This window comes from Macaca thibetana, chromosome 6, assembly GCF_024542745.1.
Source record: "Macaca thibetana thibetana isolate TM-01 chromosome 6, ASM2454274v1, whole genome shotgun sequence".
Taxonomy (NCBI): Eukaryota; Metazoa; Chordata; class Mammalia; order Primates; family Cercopithecidae; genus Macaca; species Macaca thibetana.
Genome location: NC_065583.1, coordinates 13,135,972 through 13,153,066, shown reverse-complemented (window position 1 = coordinate 13,153,066; position 17,095 = coordinate 13,135,972). Strand labels below are relative to the sequence as shown.

The 17,095-nt window shown below is 43.2% G+C and overlaps 1 protein-coding gene across 1 annotated transcript; it reads left to right on the top strand.

Annotated features, from left to right (window-relative positions):
• Positions 1-217: 217 nt before the first annotated feature.
• LOC126957137 (60S ribosomal protein L32-like) lies at positions 218-751 on the top strand. The gene has a single exon (XM_050794654.1). The coding sequence runs from the start codon at positions 283-285 to the stop codon at positions 688-690; it is 408 nt and encodes a 135-aa protein (XP_050650611.1). The 5' UTR covers positions 218-282; the 3' UTR covers positions 691-751.
• Positions 752-17,095: the final 16,344 nt, after the last annotated feature.

Here is a 17,095-nt window from a genome sequence, read left to right as displayed (position 1 = left end):
CCTCTGCCTCAGCCTCCCAAGGTTTTGGGATTACAGGCGTGAGCCACTGTACCTGGCTGTCTCTCTGATTCTTGTTGAAAATAATAATGCCTGCATTTCACAGGTTTGAGATGGGGATTAAGTGAAAAATGCAAATAAGGTAACAGCGAGGTCTTAATGTTTGTATTCTTACATGGTCTGAATTCAGTATTGAGAGGTGGGGCTTTTAAGAGATGATTGGGCCCTTCTCTCTTCCTCGGCACTGCCTACGGAGGTGGCAGCCATCTCCTCCTCAAAGGCATCATGGCCGCCCTCAGACCCCTTGTGAAGCCCAAGATCGTCAAAAAAAGAACCAAGAAGTTCATCCGGCACCAGTCAGACCGATATGTCAAAATTAAGCGTAACTGGCGGAAACCCAGAGGCATTGACAACAGGGTTCATAGAAGATTCAAGGGCCAGATCTTGATGCCCAACATTGGTTATGGGAGCAACAAAAAAACAAAGCACATGCTGCCCAGTGGCTTCCGGAAGTTCCTGGTCCACAACGTCAAGGAGCTGGAAGTGCTGCTGATGTGCAACAAATCTTACTGTGCCGAGATTGCTCACAATGTTTCTTCCAAGAACCGCAAAGCCATCGTGGAAAGAGCTGCCCAGCTGGCCATCAGAGTCACCAACCCCAACGCCAGGCTGCGCAGTGAAGAAAATGAGTAGACAGCTCATGTGCACGTTTTCTGTTTAAATAAATGTAAAAACTGCCAAAAAAAAAAAAAAAGAGATGATTGGATCGTGAGGACCCTCCCCTCATGAATGTATTAATTATTCATGGATTGATGGTTTAAGGGGTTAACGGATTAATGGATTATCACTGGACTAGTGGCTTTATTAAAAGAGGCTGAGGCCAGGTGCAGTGGCTCACACCTGTAATTCTAGCACTATGAGAGTCAAAGACAGGCGGATCGCTTGAGCCCAGGGGTTTGAGGCCAGCCTGGGAAACGTGGTGAGACCAGGCATGATGGCTCATGCCTGTAATCCCATCATTTTGGGAGCCCAGAAGTTTCAGACCAGCTCCAGCAACACAGCGTACCCAGTTTCAAATGTTCTGTTAAAAGCAATAGAAAATGGACTATGACATATGTAACATATTGTCTGGCATATATGTAGTGATCAGTAAGTGATGATTATGTTTATTATTTGAATGTTATTCTTTATTTTTTTTGAAATGGAGTCTCACTCTGTACCCAAGGCTGGAGTGCAGTGGCGTCATCCTGGCTCACTGCAACCTCTACCTCCTGGGTGTCAGGCCTCTGAGCCCAAGCTAAGCCATCATATCCCCAGTGACCTGCAAGTATACATCCAGATGGCCTGAAGCAACTGAAGATCCACAGAAGTGAAAATAGCCTTAACTGACATTCCACCATTGTGATTTGTTTCTGCCCCACCCTAACTGACCAAAGTACTTTGTAATCTCCCCCACCCTTAAGAAGATTCTTTATAATTTTCCCCACCCTTGAGAATGTACTTTGTGAGATCCACCCCCTGCCCCAAAACATTGCTCTTAACTCCACCGCCTATCCCAAAAGCTATAAGGACCAATGATAATCCACCACCCTTTGCTGACTCTCTTTTCGGACTTAGCCCTCCTGCACCCATGTGAAATAAACAGCCATGTTGCTCACACAAAGCCTGTTTGGTGGTCTCTTCACATGGACGCGTGAAACACTGGGTTCAAGTGATTCTCGTGCCTCAGTCTCCCAAGTAGCCACCATGCCTGGCTAATTTTTGTATTTTTAGCAGAGATGGGGTTTTGCCATGTTGGCCAGGCTGGTCTCGAACTCCTGATCTCAAGTGATCCGCCTGCCTTGACCTTGGATTTTTATTGTTATTCTTATTGTAAAGTAAAGGAAGAAAGCTTATGTATTTAGACATTTTGCCTAAGGTCATTATTTGGGATCAGACCATAGGTCTAATTAAGTAAAAGATAAGGAACCACATGGCACCAATCAGACCAGATTTTGGTTCTAGATTTTATGTTTGATTTACTATTTTGATTCCAGATTTTATGTTTGTTGTTCAGAAATTTTTTTTTTTTTTTTGAGAGACAAGGTCTCACTCTGTCGCCTGAGCTGAAGTGTAGTGGTGAGATCTCACTCTGTCACCCAAGCTGAAGTGTAGTGGCATGATCATAGCTCACTGCAGTCTCCAACTCCTGGGCTCAAGGGATCCTCCTGCCTCAGCCTTCTGAGTAGCTGGGACCATAGGCAGGCACCAAAACACCCAGCTAATTTTTTTATTTTTAAATTTTTTGTAGAGATGGGTTCTCACTTTGTTGCCCAGGCTGGTCTCAAACTCTTGGCTTCAAGCCATCCTCTCACCTTGACCTCCCAAAATGTTGGGGTTACAGGCATGAGCCACTTTGACTGGCCTTTCTTTCTTTATTTTTATAGAAACAACTTTCTGAGCTACCAGGAATATGACATGGCAAGTCAGAATCCTGAATGGTATACTTAACCTGCTCTTCTTCTTTTATTTCCCGTTATTACTCTGTCCCACACAGAACCCTAGATATTCTAAAATGGTCCTGTTTTCCACAATTTTACTGGATGAGAGTCATGATTTCTGATCTGACATGGCTTCAAAGAATACTCACTATCTAATATGATTTGCCTGCTGCTTCTCTAAATCTTATGGGCACACCAAGTTCTCTGACGTCAAACATATATCTTTTGGTTGTTTCTGGCTTCTCTGTGATGGTATCAGCTTGGGAGTCAAAGGGGAAGTGATACGTATGCCTTGTGATAGGCTGGCCATGGTCTGAAAGGAAGAAGAGCTAGAAATTAGAAGCCATAAAAATTTGGGTAAGTTTTGGGCACAGGCTCTTGCTAGTTTCTGTGGCCACACAGATGAGTGTACACATGGATGACTTAGCTTAAAAGTTAGGCTATACACCTGTGATATGACTAGAGTTAGTCATCTATTTGCTGTTTGTTCAAATATGAGACTACTCTTCAGTCTGTTATGCCAGAAAATCACTGAACTTTGAATAGTGAGAATTCCCCTCTCAGATCAGCCATAGAATTGCTGTGTGACCCAGGGAAAGTCCTTTTTCTCTCTGGGCTTCAAATTACCCATCTGCAAAATGAGATGACTATTGGAGACTTTTTTTTTTTCTTTTTTTCTTTTTGAGACGGAGTCTCACTCTGTCACCCAGGCTGGAGTGCAGTGGCTCGATCTGGGCTCACTGCAAGCTCTGCCTCCTGGGTTCATGCCATTTTCCTGCCTCAGCCTCCGGAGTAGCTGGGACTATAGGCGCCTGCCACCAAACCCGGCTAATTTTCTGTATTTTCAGTAGAGATGGGGTTTCACCGTGTTAGCCAAGCTGGCCTCTATCTTATGACCTCGTGATCCGCCCGCCTTGGCCTCCCAAAGTGCTGGGATTACTGGCGTCAGCCACCGCGCCCGGCTTTTTTTTTCTTTTTGGAGATGAAGTCTTCCTCTTGTTCCCCAGGGTGGAGTGCAGTGGCGCGATCTGGGCCCACTGCAAGCTCCTCCTCTCGGGTTCATGCCATTCTCCTGCCTCAGCCTCTGGAGTAGCTGGCATTACAGGCGCCCGCCACCACGCCCGGCTAATTTTTTGTATTTTTAGTAGAGAGGGGGTTTCACCATGTTAGCCAGATTGGTCTCGATTTCCTGACCTCGTGATCCGCCCGCCTCAGCCTCCCAAAGTGCTGGGATTACTGGCGTGAGTCACTGCGCCCGGCTTTTTTTTTTGGCGGGGGCGGGGGGATGAAGTGTTCCTCTTGTTCCCCAGGCTGGAGTGCCATGGCTCAATCTCGGCTCTCTGCAACCTCCGCCTCCCAGGTTCAAGCGATTCTCCTGCCTCAGCCTCCTGAGTAGCTGGGATGACAGGGGCCTGCCACCAAGCCTGGTTAATTTTTGTGTTTTTAGTAGCGACGGGGTTTCACCTTGTTGGCCAGGCTGGTCTCAAATTCTTGACCTCAGGTGATCCGCCCGCCTCGGCCTCCCAAAGTGCTGGGATTACAGGCGTGAGCCATGCTGCCTGGCCCAGAGATTTCTTTCATCTCTACTTTTTGAGTTTCACTAAGAACCTGTTCCCTTTTCAGGACCAATGTGAAATGTGTTCAGCCATGTGTTTCCTAAAGTTTTCACCAGTGTGATTGAAACTGACAGGTCATCTTGTTTTAGTTTGTGGCCACTCTTCCTTCTGCAGCCCCCATTGGCTTTCAGCTCCAGTCCCTCCTCCTAGCACCATCTGGTTAATTGCATTTTCTCTCTTTTCTAGCATGTCCTCAAAACCCATTCCTGGCAGAGTGAATGCGGGACCTGGGAAAGCATCTAAAGGGGCCAAGAGACTGTCTTCTTGTCTCAATATTTATTGTCTACGAAACACAATAAATCCAACCCATCATGCAAAATGATAGAGGAAACCTGACACGTCTTCATTTTGCCTTTACTGGGCGGGTATCCACAGAGACAGGTGGTGAGTTGTACCTAATGATGACTATAGGTCTCCTGGTGTGAATAAACACACACACACACACACACACACACACACACACCCCCTACACATCCTTCAAAGCCCAGATGAACCTTTTAACAATGGATTCTGTCTCTAATTAAATAGAACATACTTCAGTCAGTCATTGGATCCACAAACTCAAATAAGCTAGGGGAGAACATCATGAATATTAGCATCCTCAGTCATCATCCTTGTCATCATCATCACTATCATGATAGTGGAAGCACAATTTAATTCAAAAATACAAATTAAGCTGTAACTATCTTCCAGGCAGTGGAGTACCTGCTGGGGGTGGAGAGAGGTGAAAAAGAGAGAAACAATATTTAATTAACAAATCAATAAACAAGAATAGGCTATAAAAAGCAATGTGAAGGAGATAATCAGGTTGATGTGCTAAAGAGTGCCTGGGGCTGTGGAAGATTGGTTGGGGATGGGGGCTTTATTTTAGATTAGATGGGCCAGGGAGGCTTGTCTCAGGAAGTGGCGTTTAAGCAGGGACCCGTGCATATTGCTGGAGAAGAGTGTGCCCGACAGCAATATGACTGGTTCTGAAGGTAGCTTTTTTTTTGAAGAATAGAAGCAGCAATGTGTGAGGAGTAGAAAGTGAGGTGTAAAGTGATAGGAGATTAATCAAAGAGTTGAGCTTGCTGGCCCTTGCGGGCCACCTGAAAATTTTAAGCAAGGAGTGACTTGTCCATGAATTTAGAGGATTATTTTGGCTGCTTTGTGGAGAATGAGTGGATGGGAGAGGATATATGACTTGGAAATGAAAAGACTAACAGACTCCCATCCTTCTCAACCCACAAAGAGTCAGTCACCAAGTCTGAGGGGTTCCCGGAGCACTCCAGGAATTGTACAGGGGCTTGAATCATTATGGGAGCAGCAGAGACGGGGAGAAGTGTTGGATCAATAATTTCATTTAATAGTTGGGTGTGGTGGCATGTGCCTGTAGTCCCAGCTACTCAGAGAAGGTCAAGGCAGGAGGATCATTTGAGTCCAGCCTGGGCAATGTAGTGAGATGCCATTTCTTAAAAAAAAAAAAAAAAAGAAAGAAAGAAAGAGAAAAAGACAAAAGTGAGAATTTATGTTATGTCAGGTATTAGTGAAGGATGAATATTAGTAAAGCTGAAAAAGGTTTGAAGAAGGTTAAAAAAAAATGAACTTCATTTAATTCACGTTTATTGAGCTCTGACAATGCACCAAGCACTGTTCCAGGGATTAGGGATATGGAGATGAATGGGACAAGACCCCTGCCCTCCTGGAGCCTACGCTCCAGAGGCAACATAGGCAGTAAACAAGTAGGCAGCAGTATAATATCATTTTAGATCATATAAATGCTATGAAGATGATATAGCAAGATAAGGGGACCAAGAATGATCGGGACTGTTTGAGACGGAGTGGTTGTTGAAGATTAGTTAAATTAGATGGATGGGTATGGGGAGAAGGAGGCAGGAAGGTAGGTTTTAGGGTTTGGGCTTGCGCTTTGGAGGAGACAGGTAGTTGTGTCATTTACTAAGAAGGGAAGCCTGGAGAGTAAATAAGTGGTTGATTCTCCCAGCCACTCCTCACCTCAGGTTGGGGATGCCAGGCATGTTTTGCCATTGGAGTCAGCTGGTTTCAGCAGTTGGTGATTTTCATCTCAGAGGCCCACAGCGTGGGTGTCACAGACTTCTGCTCTGCCTAGGAATGCGTCCTACCAGGCATTCCCTAGGGAGCAGTGAAGAGTCTCTCCCTGGAGTTCTCCTCTGCCTGACGATCCCTGCCTCCTGGCACCTCCACCTCAAAAGCCCAGTCTCATCATTCTCCCACTCCCTCTTCATTTCCCTAAAAGCCCTGCTTCAGCTGCTGGTTCCAGCCACCACCCACTTGCCCAGCACAGAAAGTTAGGAGTCACTCTGGACTCCTCCTGCCCCCTCACAGTGCACATCCCACTAGTCACCGAGTCCTCCTGCTATTACCTTCCTGTCTCTTCCTTTCTGTCCAACCTCACTGCTCTCAGCTGAGCACCAGCCTCTGCGTCTCTCATTTATACTCTTAAAGACCCTTTCTGGTGGTCATGGTGGCTCACGCCTGTAATCCAGCACTTTGGGAGGCCGAGGCTGGTGGATCATTTGAGGTCAGGAGTTCAAGACCAGCCTGGCCTATGTGGTGAAACCCTGTCTCTACTAAAAATACAAAAATTAGCCAGGCGTGGTGGCACGCACCTGTAATTCCAGCTACTCAGGAGGCTGAGGCAGGAGAATTGCTTGAACCCAGGAGGCAGAGGCTGCAGTGAGATGACATTGCACCACTGCACTCAAGCCTGGGCGACAGAGCCAGACTCCATCTCAAACAAACAAACAAAAAAGACCCTTCCTGGCAGGTATGATGGCTCATGCCTATAATCCCAATGACTCGAGAGGCTGAGGCAGCTGAGGCAGGAAGATCAGTTGAAGCCAGGAGTTTGAGACCAGATGGGGCAATATAGCAAGACTCTGTCTCTAAAAAATAAAAAAAGACTCTTCTTGCTTCTTGCCTGGCTTTATCTGACCAACCCTCTTTACCCATGCCAGAGAGAGTTTTCTCAATAGCAAACCAGAATGTATCATTTTCAGGGCTTAGGACCGTGTCTTTTGCCGACATGTTGTCTTCAAGATAAAAATCCCAGCTCCTGAGCCTAGGGTGTAAGACCAGTCATGATTGGCCTCTGTGTATCTCTTTAGCTGCATCTCATGCCTCTACTCACCCTTCATTGTATGTTCCAATCAGACAAAAGCAGCTTCTAGCAAACTAAATGCTTGCTGCTGCCTGATGTCCTAAGCCTTTAACAAGTGGAAGACTCTCTTTTTGAGTTTCATTGAATGCATATTTCTACTTTAAAACCCAACCTAGAAATCCCCTCCTCCAGAAAAGCTTCCTCTCTTCTATGCTACTTCTGGTCCCTGTATGTGCTTCTAGTTTTCTCACTCGCTGCAAAATAATACAGTGATCTGTTTACTTGCCTGTCTCTTTCACTGCCAGATAAGCTCTTTGAAGGCTAGGATTGTGACTTATTCTGTTCAGTGTCCCCAAGCCTAGCAGGGGTTCTGCCCCCAAATGGGGACTTACGAATAATTAAATTGGATGGGTGTTGGCCCAGGTCCTTCAGATGCAACCTGGAAAGTCTTATTTTTGTAGAAACTTCTAGAAACAAATAATTAATGACAACACAAACAGTTTAGCACCTCTCGTAGGAATGAATCACAGTATTTTAGAAGGGTGGGACTAGACAGTGTGGCCTAGGAGCCATCATGTACTTCCTCACACGATGTTTAATCAGGGGCAGCTCTAATTACAGGTGGCCCTCTTCCTAGGCTTGGGATGCCTTCTAGTGTATTTATCAAGGCTTCCTTCAGGTTAGAGTAGTTAAAAACTAGGCGTTGTAATCAGGCAGAATTAGGTCCCAATCCCTGATTGGTTGTGCAACTTTGGAGTGGTAACTTTGCTTCTCAGTTTTCTCATCTATAAAATGGGGGTAAAAATGGCTCCTTTGCCATTGAGACCTTGTGAAGATGAAATCACTTCATGCGTCTAAAGTGTTTAACTCAGTACTTGGCATTGGGAACAAAAGAGTGGGCTTGATGTTGACTATTAGACAAAAATTCATGATGACATTTAAGCTCATTGTAAATATCACTTCTACCCGCAAACAGATTAGATTACTTTCTCAGATAAGTGCCTGCTTTACTTTCTCAGATAAGTTATTTATGTATTTATGTATGTATTTATTTATTTATTTTGAGACAGTCTTGCTCTGTCATCCAGGCTGTGGTGCGATCTCGGCTCACTGCAACTTCCGCCTCCCGGGTTCAAGCAATTCTTGTGCCTCAGCCTCCTGAATATCTGGGATTACAGGCGTGTACCACCACGCCCAGCTAATTTTGTAATTTTTAGTAGAGACGGGGTTTCACCATCTTGGCCAGGCTAGTCTCAAACTCCTGGCCTCAATTGATTTGCCCGCCTCAGCCTCTCAAAGTGCTGGGATTACAGGTGTGAGCCACTATGCCCGGCCCTCATAGAACTTTAATACTTTTATTTATAGCATTCATCATGATGTCATTTAGTCTGACTTCCTCACTCAGCTCAGAAAACTCCCAGAGGGCATGGCTGTCTTTTTTATTGTTTACCATTGTGTCCTTAACTCTTAACCCAGTTCCTGGTACAGAGACAGTTCTGACCGAATATTTGAATAAACAAAAGAATGAATGAGCAAACCTTTCCTAACAGCTACTGCCACTAAAGATCTTAGCATGGGGTGTGTGTGTGTGTGTGTGTGTGTGTGGTGGGGCTATTCAGTGAAGCTAAAAGTGAAAAAGCTGGTAGAAAGCCCATGGTGATAGAGAATGGAGGAAGACTGATTAGGGAGCTCCTCAGGAGTATACGGAAGGACTAAGAGCACATAAGGACAGGACCATAGAATTCCGCATCGCAGGATTTTTGAGGCTGCCACTGCCTTAGGCTGTGAGGCTAGTGCATATAAGAATAGTTTGCACAGTTCTGTTGTGGAAATCAGGGCTTTTACTGAAAGCTTAGCCAACTAGCCAGCAAGAATAGCTTTCTGGAACTTAGAGCCTTGTGAAAATTCCCCAACTGAGGATAATTCCAAAAAAGATTTTCTTCCTGGCTTTGAAAAGTAGGATATACTTTTTAAAACCCCTTCTTCATCTATGATACAGATTATCTGGCAGTTCCTGTGCTGAGGTCCACAGAAGGCAGGAAAGAAGGGGCCAGGAATAAATCAGGTGCTTCATATAAAGACCTCAGCTAAGGAATAAGAAGAGTAAGAAAACAGCACGTCTTCAAATAACATAGTTTCCTTCAACACCGTTTCATTATAATGTTGATGAGAAAAAAAAAATCTCTTCCCATCTGGGGCCACTGTCTGTGTGGAGTCTGCACATTCTCCCCATGTCTATATGGATTTTCTCCAGGTACTCCGGCTTCCTCCCACTAGGACACCATCCCAAAGATGCACACCTGAGGTTAATTGGTGTGTCTGAGAGGTCCCAGTGTGAGTGAATGTGGGTGGGTGTGTGTGAGTACGCTCTGCAATGGGATGATGTCCTGCCCGGGGCTGGTGCCCACCTTGTGCCCTGAGCTGCCAGGATAGGCCCCAGCCACCCAGGACCTTGAACTGGATTAATTGGGTAAATAATTCTCTTATCTCTTTTTATTAATCTTTCCTGAATGTCTGTATAGCTCACATTTGTTTCAATGTTTAACTTTTAGAAGTGTTTTGAGTCTTTATGCAGAAGTTTAGTGATGATTTTGTTACCAGAAATATGACATAGGAATTTAACTCTTGTTTGTATTAATTAGCCTATGGCCAAATTTGTTTCCTTATACATCTTTTTTCCTGAAGTCACCGTTTCCAAGATTTTATTGACAATGTTAAGTGAGGACTTACTGTACAGTGTGGGGGTCAGATTGCAGCAATGCTATTCAAAGTGTGGTACACAGATGGCTGCTGATCCCCAAACTGCTTTTGGCTTCCAACGAGATATGGAGCAGGAGGTAAGTCAACTGCATAACTAATCATACTGTTTTTAGTTCAGCTGCTATTTTCTTCGCAGCAAGACTTTCTCCATGAAGGTAGCATGGCATTGATCTACATTTTGACAGGTTGTCACTGCCCTAGGCTTGGACCGTTAACAAATAGTTCACTGTAAAGCTGCTGTGAGCAGCTCTGGTCTGGAACATGGGCTTTGGAATCAGTCAGAGTGGGCTCTACCACTTAGGCAAGTTCCTTCAGCTGCCTGAGTTCCCTAGTAGGACACAAGGAAGAGTGTGGATTCTATTCCAAAAGCAATTCAAAGCCACTGGGAGGTTTCAAGCCAGATCATAAACTTTCTTGTGAACTATGTTAAAGAGTTTGGACTTTGTTCAAGGAAAAGGGACCCACTAAAGATTTAAAAGCAGGGGAATGTCAGGATTAGAATTGTATTTTAGGAACTCTACTCTGGCTGTGGTAAAGATAACAGCTTAGGTGGGACAGGAGGCAAAGAGACCAGCTAAGGGAAGGCATTCTGGTGGTGGAGTGAGAGAATAAGCTCAAGAATGAGTGAATTCATCGCATTTACTAGGTAAGAAGCTTCCCTGTGGCAGAAGCTTCACCACCTTTTGCTTTGGATGTTCTTCAGCACAAACTTTCAGTTTTTGTGTAAGTCCATTTTTAATTCACATTTAACTGGCAAAAATGACTAGCTAATGTAAAATCAAGCTAGATTCTCTGTCCGCTCTAGAGAAGTTGAGACTTTGTGTGCAAGGCTGATCTCGCTCGTGGTACAGAAGTCTGTCTCTTTTACCTTGTTTACTTTTTGCCTGTTTACCTTCACACCCACTAATCCTCAAGGTTAGCAGATGAGTAAGTTTCCAATAGCAGCTGAACTGGAGTGATTTCTCTCTGGAACCAAACAAATAGCTAGATTCTGTTTGGAATTTCTGCTTCCAGAGTTATCCAGCCACAGAGCCTGTTGCACAAGGCAAACTGGCGCTTGCCCAGCCTGCCTAATAGAATTCTCAGTACTCTTACCTAGAAGTCCTATTAATTATTTGAGGCCATGCCACTCAACACCAGCTCAACCAATATCAATGACCAAGTAACAATGAAGACAGCTATATGTTGAGCACTTACTGTGTACCAGGCACTGAGTTAAGGAATTTACATGCATTTTCTGATTTTTTTTTCCTTGTCACGCAGAATGTTTTCATTTCTGCCGATAGATTCCTTATGATTTGAGATACATTTAAAATATTTTTTTATTATACTTTAAGTTCTAGGATACATGTACATAATGTGCAGGTTTGTTACATATGTATACATGTGCCATGTTGGTGTGCTGCACCCATTAACTCATCATTTACATTAGGTATATCTCCTAATGCTATCCCTCCCCTGACCCTGACCCCATGACAGGTCCCAGTGTGTGATGTTCCCCACCCTGTGTCCAAGTGTTCTCATTGTTCAATTCCCTCCTATGGGTGAGAACATGCAGTGTTTGGTTTTCTGTCCTTGCAATAGTTTGCTGAGAATGATGGTTTCCAGCTTCATCCATGTCCCTACAAAGGACATGAACTCATCCTGTTTTATGGCTGCATAGTATTCCATGGTGTATATGTGTCACATTTTCTTAATCCAGTCTGTCATTGATGGACATTTGGGTTGATTCCAAGTCTTTGCTATTGTGAATAGTGCCACAATAAACATACATGTGCATGTGTCTTTATAGTAGCATGATTTATAATCCTTTGGGTATATACCCAGTAATGGGATGGCTGGGTGAAATGGTATTTCTAGTTCTAGATCCTTGAGGAATCACCACACTGTCTTCCATAATGGTTGAACTAGTTTACAGTCCCACCAACAGTGTAAAAGTGTTCCTATTTCTCCACATCCTCTCCAGCACCTGTTGTTTCCTGACTTTTTAATGATTGCCATTCTAACTGGTGTGAGATGGTATCTCGTTGTAGTTTTGATTTGCATTTCTCTGATGGCCAGTGATGATAAGCATTTTTTCATGTGTCTGTTGGCTGCATAAATGTCTTCTTTTGAAAAGTGTCTGTTCATATCCTTTGCCCACTTTTTGATGGGGTTGTTTGATTTTTTCTTGTAAATTTGTTTAAGTTCTTTGTAGATTCTATATATCAGCCCTTTCTCAGAGGGGTAGATTGCAACAATCTTCTCCCATTCTGTAGGTTGCCTGTTCACTCTGATGGTAGTTTCTTTTGCTGTGCAGAAGCTCTTTAGTTTAATTAGATCCCCTTTGTCTATTTTGGCTTTTATTGCTATTGCTTTTGGTGTTTTAGTCATGAAGTCCTTGCCCATGCCTATGTCCTGAATGGTATTGCCTAGGTTTTCTTCAAGGGTTTTCATGGTTTTAGGCCTAAAGTTTAAGTCTTTAATCCATCTTGAATTAATTTTTGTATAAGGTGTAAGGAAGGGATCCAGTTTCAGCTTTCTACTTATGGCTAGCCAGTTTTCCTGGCACCATTTATTAAATAGGGAATCCTTTCCCCATTTCTTGTTTGTCAGGTTTATCAAAAATCAGATGGTTGTAGATGTATGGTGTTATTTCTGAAGCCTCTGTTCTGTTCCATTGGTCTATATCTCTGTTTTGGTACCAGTACCATGCTGTTTTGGTTACTGTAGCCTTGTAGCATAGTTTGAAGTCAGGTAGCGTGATGCCTCCAGCTTTGTTCTTTTTGCTTAGGATTGTCTTGGCAATGCAGGCTCTTTTTTGTTTCCATATAAATTTTAAAATAGTTTTTTCCAATTTTGTGAAGAAAGTCATTGGTAGCTTAATGGGGATGGCATTGAATCTATAAATTACCTTGGGCAGTATGGCTATTTTCACAATATTGATTTTTCCTATCCATGAGCATGGAATGTTCTTCCATTTGTTTGTGTCCTCTTTTATTTCACTGAGCAGTGGTTTGTAGTTCTCCTTGAAGAGGTCCTTCACATCCCTTGTAAGTTGGATTCCTAGATATTTTATTCTCTTTGTAGCAATTGTGAATGGGAGTTCACTCATGATTTGACTCTGTCTGTTATTGGTGTTTAGGAATACTCGTGATTTTTGCATGTTTATTTTGTGTCTTAAAACTTTGCTGAAGTTGCTTATCACCTTAAGGAGATTTTGGGCAGAGATGATGGGGTTTTCTAAATATACAATCATGTTATCTGCAAACGGGGACAATTTGACTTCCTCTTTTCCTAATTGAATACACTTTGTTTCTTTCTCTTGCCTGATTGCCCTGGCCAGAACTTCCAACACTATGTTGAATAGGAGTGGTAAAGGGGGCATCCCTGTCTTGTGCCAGTTTTCAAAGAGAATGCTTCCAGTTTTTGCCCATTCAGTATGATATTGGCTGTGGGTTGGTCATAAATAGCTCTTATTATTTTGAGATACGTTCCATCAATACCTAGTTCATTGAGAGTTTTTTAGCATGAAGGGCTGTTGAATTTTGTCAAAGGCCTTTTCTGCATCTACTGAGATAATCATGTGGTTTTTGTCTTTGTTTTTGTTGATGTGTTGGATTATGTTTTTTGATTTGCGTATATTGAACCAGCCTTGCAACCCAGGGATAAAGGTGACTTGATGGTGGTGGGTAAGTTTTCTGATGCACTGCTGGATTCGGTTTGTCAGTATCTGTTGAGGATTTTTGCATTGATATTCATCAGGGATATTGTTCTAAAATTCTTTTTTTATTGTGGTGTCTCTTCCAGGCTTTGGTACCAGGATGATACTGGCCTCATAAAATGAGTTAGGAAGGATTCCCTCTTTTTCTATTGATTGGAAGAGTTTCAGAAAGACTGGTACCAGCTCCCCTTTGTACCTCTGTTAGAATTCGGCTGTGAATCCGTCTGGTCCTGGACTTTTGTTTGGTTGGTAGGCTATTAATTATTTCCTCAATTTCAGAGCCTGTTATTGGTCTATTCAGAGATTCATCTTCTTCCTGGTTTAGTCTTGGGAGGGTGTATGTGTCCAGGAATTTATCCATTTCTTCTAGATTTTCTAGTTTATTTGTGTAGAGGTGTTTATAGTATTCTCTGATGGTAGTTTGTATTTCTGTGGGATCAGTGGTGATATCCCCTTTATCATTTTTTATTGCATCTATTTGAGTCTTCTCTCTTTTCTTCTTTATTAGTCTTGCTAGTGGTCTATCAATTTTATTGATCTTTAAAAAAAAAAAAAACAGCTCCTGGATTCATTGATTTTTTGAAGGGCTTTTTGTGTCTCTATCTCCTTCAGTTCTGCTCTAATCTTAGTTATTTCTTGCCTTCTGCTAGCTTTTGAATTTGTTTGCTCTTGCTTCTCTAGTTCTTTTAATTGTGATGTTAGGGTGTCAATTTTAGATCTTTCCTGCTTTCTCTTATGGGCACTTAGTGGTATAAATTTCCCTCTACATAGTGCTTTAAATATATCCCAGAGATTCTGGTATGTTGTGTCTTTGTTCTCATTGGTTTCAAAGAACATCTTTATTTCTGCCTTCATTTCGTTATTTACCCAGTAGTCATTCAGGAGCAGGTTGTTCAGTTTGTACAGAGTTGTTCAGTTTTGAGTGAGTTTCTTAATCCTGAGTTCTAATTTGATTGCAGTGTGGTCCGAGAGACAGTTTCTTGTGATTTCTGTTCTTTTACATTTGCTGAGGAGTGCTTTACTTCCAACTATGTGGTCAGTTTTGGAATAAGTGTGATGTGGTGCTGAGAAGAATGTATATTCTGTTGATTTGGGGTGGAGAGTTATGTAGATGTCTGTTAGGTCTGCTTGATGCAGAGCTGAGTTCAAGTCCTGATATCCTTGTTAACCTTCTGTCTTGTCAATCTGTCTAACATTGACAGTGGGGTGTTAAAGTCTCCCATTATTATTGTGTGGGAGTCTAAGTCTCTTTGTAGGTCTCTAAGGACTTGCTTTGTGAATCTGGGTGCCCCTGTATTGGGTGCATATGTATTTAGCATAGTTAGCTCTTCTTATTGAATTGATCCCTTTACCATTATGTAATGGCCTTCTTTGTCTCTTTTGATATTTGTTGATTTAAAATCTGTTTTATCAGAGACTAGGATTGCAACCCCTGCTTTTTTTTTTTTTTTTTTTTTTTTTGCTTTCCTTTGCTTGGTAGATCTTCTTCCATCCCTTTATTTTGAACCTATGTGTGTCTCTGCAGGTAAGATGGGTCTCCTGAATACAGCACACTGATGGGTCTTGACTCTTTATCCAATTCGCCAGTCTGTGTCTTTTAATTGGGGCATTTAGCCCATTTACATTTAAGGTTAATATTGTTATGTGTGAATTTGATCCTGTCATTATGATGTTAGCTGGTTATTTTGCCCATTAGTTGATGCAGCTTCTTCCTAGCATCAATGGTCTTTACAATTTGGCATGTTTTTGCAGTGGCTGATACCAGTTGTTCCTTTCCATGTTTAGTGCTTCCTTCAGCAGCTCTTGTAAGGCAGGCCTGTGACAAAATCTCTCAGCATTTGCTTGTCTGTAAAGGATTTTATTTCTCCTTCACTTATGAAGCTTAGTTTGGCCGGATATGAAATTCTGGGTTGAAAATTCTTTTATTTAAGAATGTTGGCCGGGCGCGGTGGCTCAAGCCTGTAATCCCAGCACTTTGGGAGGCCGAGACGGGCGGATCACGAGGTCAGGAGTTCGAGACCATCCTGGCTAACACGGTGAAACCCCGTCTCTACTAAAAAATACAAAAAACTAGCTGGGCTAGGTGGCGGGCGCCTGTAGTCCCGGCTACTCAGGAGGCTGAGGCAGGAGAATGGCGTAAAAACCCGGGAGGCAGAGCTTGCAGTGAGCTGAGATCCGGCCACTGCACTCCAGCCTGGGCGACACAGCGAGACTCTGTCTCAAAAAAAAAAAAAAAAAAAAAAAAAAAAAGAATGTTGAATATTGGCCCCTACTCTTTTCTGGCTTGTAGAATTTCTGCCAACAGATCCGCTGCTAGTCTTATTGGCCGCCCTTTGTGGGTAACCAGACCTTTCTCTCTGGCTGCCCTTAACATTTTTTCCTTCATTTCAACCTTGGTGAATCTGACAATTATGTGTCTTAGGGTTGCTCTTCTCTAGGAGTATCTTTGTGGTGTTGTCTGTATTTCCTGAATTTGAATGTTGGCCTGCCTTGCTAGGTTTCGGATGTTCTCCTGGATAATACCCTGAAGAGTGTTTTCCAACTTGGTTCCATTCTCCCCGTCACTTTCAGGTACACCAATCAAATGTAGATTTGGTCATTTCATATAGTCGCATACTTCTTGGAGGCTTTGTTCATTTCTTTTTACTCTTTTTCTCTAAACTTCTCACTTCATTAATCTTCAATCACTGATACCCTTTCTTCCACCTGATCGCGTCGGGTACTGAAGCTTGTGCATGCGTCACGTAGTTCTCATGCCATGGTTTTCAGCTCCATCAGGTCATTTAAGGTCTTCTCTACACTGTTTATTCTAGTTAGCCATTCATCTAATCTTTTTTCAAGATTTTTAGCTTCCTTGCAACGGGTTCGAACATCTTCCTTTAGCTTGGAGAAGTTTGTTATTAATGACCTTCGGAAGCCTACTTCTGTCAGCTCGTCAAAGTCATTTTCCGTCCAGCTTTTTTACGTTGCTGGCGAGGAGCTGTGAGTTTTTGGAGGAGAAGAGGTGCTCTGGTTTTTAGAATTTTCAGCTTTTTTGCTCTGGTTTCTCCCCATCTTTGTGGTTTTTTTTTTTTTTTTTTTTTTTTTTTTTTTTTTTTGAGACGGAGTCTCGCTCTGTCGCCCAGACTGGAGTGCAGTGGCGCGATCTCGGCTCACTGCAAGCTCCACCTCCCGGGTTCACGCCATTCTCCTGCCTCAGCCTCCGGAGTAGCTGGGACTACAGGCGCCCGCCACCACGCCCGGCTAATTTCTTTTTGTATTTTTAGTAGAGACGGGGTTTCACCGTGTTAGCCAGGATGGTCTCGATCTCCTGACCTCGTGATCCGCCCGCCTCGGCCTCCCAAAGTGCTGGGATTACAGGCTTGAGCCACCGCGCCCGGCCCTTTGTGGTTTTATCTACCTTTGGTCTTTGATGTTGGTG

Coding starts and splice junctions, on each gene's coding strand:
- LOC126957137 (XM_050794654.1), top strand. CDS start 283: ATGGCCGCCCTCAGACCCCTTGTGAAGCCCAAGATCGTCAAAAAAAGA.